We start from the raw sequence: 1,996 nt of genomic DNA on the forward strand, positions 1-1,996 counted from the left end.
TGTTATTTACCTTGGTGTAATCATTAATCAATGTCGCTCACTTGCCTATAGGGGGGACTAACCCTTTTCTGATCAAAGAATAGTAAATCGTTTGCAAGCATTGCTCGAACAAGGTCCATTTGAAGCCGTTCGGTGTGCTAATGAGGTTGCCTCAAGGTTCAAAGTAGACCCGGATCAGATAGCTCGGTGGGCTAATTTCAGGGATACATGTTCAGGGTTCGATTTAGCGTTCGTCTACAAGTTCAAGATTTGTTTTAGACTTTTTTCAATGGAAAAGCAAATAGTATTGCGTACATGCCCAATAATTGAATTAATATAGTATTTTCATATGTGTACAAGTGTCCGACAAAACAAGCACGAAAAACTCATATACTAGTACTAGCAATCAGCACGTCTTGCAGCAACAGTGCTGCTCTGCGTGCTCAGCTTAACTCGAATCCGATCAGACCAGCATGGCTCCAATGATGGAGAGCATCATGAACACAGGCGCACTGTTCCTCCAGGCAGAGCTGGGCACCACCTGCGGCCTCGTCTGCCCCTGGGTCTGGCTAGCCGGCGGCATCGTCAGGGTGGTCTCGGACGGTGGTTCCGGCGACTCCGGCGTCATTGGCGCTGCAAATTCGACAAGATCATCCACGGCAATTCATCAGTGAAAATCAATCGCTGCAAAAAGAAAAGCCAGACCCATCGACTGGCAGAGGAAGTTAACTGTTAAGCGAGGTTCTTACGCAGCGGGGGCATGGCAGGAGAGACAGCGACGGGGCCCGGAGCTGGGAGCTGAGCCGACGTATCTGCAGTTCACACCCAAATGAGAAACGGAAACTTCACGCTCAACTCAACAGTTCGATTCTCGCCGGTGCTTTCGGGACAGGATGTGGGTACCTTTGCACTGGAGCGGGACGGACATGGAGTTGCAGGCCTTGGGCAGCGTGACGGCGAGGGTCCGGTTGATGGGCAGGCCGAGCGGCACGTTGCCGGTCAGGATGAGGCAGGCGCAGCTGGTGCTCGTGGTCACCACCGCCGACAGGGACCGGCAGCAGTCCGCCGTCGGCGACGACCCCCCGCCGTTGGTGCTGTTGGTGAGGAAGCTGAGGCACGGTGTGAAGCTGGTGATGAGCGACGCCGTGCACGACGTCGCCACGCCCTGCCCGAGTACCGGCGCCGGCGCGGCCAGGGCGAGGAGCACGGTAGCGGCCAAGGCGAGCGCCCTGAGGTCCATCGTGATCTCTGTAGCTGCCTATCTGAAACTTGTCACGACTTAGCACAAGCACGCACGATTAAGTCGAGGGAAAGAAGTTGGAGTACCAATGGATGGATGGATGGATGCATCGTCGTTGCGTGCGTTTATATAGTGTTGGAACTGGAGTCATGTTGGTAGATCAGAGGTTGGTTTGTGGCAGTGTAACCACCATAACTAATTTTCTCTTAGGCCGCGATTGGTATGGATGTAACTGAATACGGGTGTAATTTATTTACACGTGTAACTTACAGGCCAAGAGCTATTTCCAGGTCAAAAACAAAACGACGGGCTGAGGTCTGTATTAGTTTTACGGGGGTATTTGTAATGGAAACGATAATCCAAACGACGCCTTATATGTATGTTGCCGTGTTGAGAGTTGCAAACTTGGGATTGTATGGTAGTCAGTTGACGCGTTGAGAGTTGGGTTAACTACCATAACCAATCATCAATTGATCACAGAGCTGGCACAAGGTGACTATGACATGTCTTTTTCATTAAAAAATGTCTTACATTATGGGACAGAGGGAGTACAAATTTAAAAGGTCAGAAAGATTTTGTCAAGTTGTGCAACCTAGCGACCAATCTGTGGTTGGATGGTTAGAGGGGCTGTGGTATCCCCAGCCCATCAGGGTTCAAATCCTGGTGCTCGCATTTATTTCTGGATTTATTTCAGGATTTCTGGCGATGCGCATTTAGTGTGAGGAGACGTTCCCGCCGACAATGAGGTGTCTACGCTGACTTCGTAAATTTCAAGAT

General features: G+C 50.6%; 1 protein-coding gene across 1 annotated transcript; it reads right to left on the bottom strand.

The window, feature by feature from the left end:
• Positions 1 to 281: 281 nt before the first annotated feature.
• On the bottom strand, positions 282 to 1,331 carry LOC123041847 (non-specific lipid transfer protein GPI-anchored 20). The gene is made up of 3 exons (XM_044464401.1): positions 883 to 1,331; positions 729 to 791; positions 282 to 612 (listed from the first exon to the last, which is right to left on the bottom strand). The coding sequence occupies exons 1-3, from the start codon at positions 1,217 to 1,219 to the stop codon at positions 443 to 445; spliced, it is 570 nt and encodes a 189-aa protein (XP_044320336.1). The 5' UTR covers positions 1,220 to 1,331; the 3' UTR covers positions 282 to 442.
• Between the last annotated feature and the right edge of the window lie 665 nt (positions 1,332 to 1,996).

This window comes from Triticum aestivum, chromosome 2B (genome assembly GCF_018294505.1).
Source record: "Triticum aestivum cultivar Chinese Spring chromosome 2B, IWGSC CS RefSeq v2.1, whole genome shotgun sequence".
In the NCBI taxonomy this organism is placed as follows: domain Eukaryota; kingdom Viridiplantae; phylum Streptophyta; class Magnoliopsida; order Poales; family Poaceae; genus Triticum; species Triticum aestivum.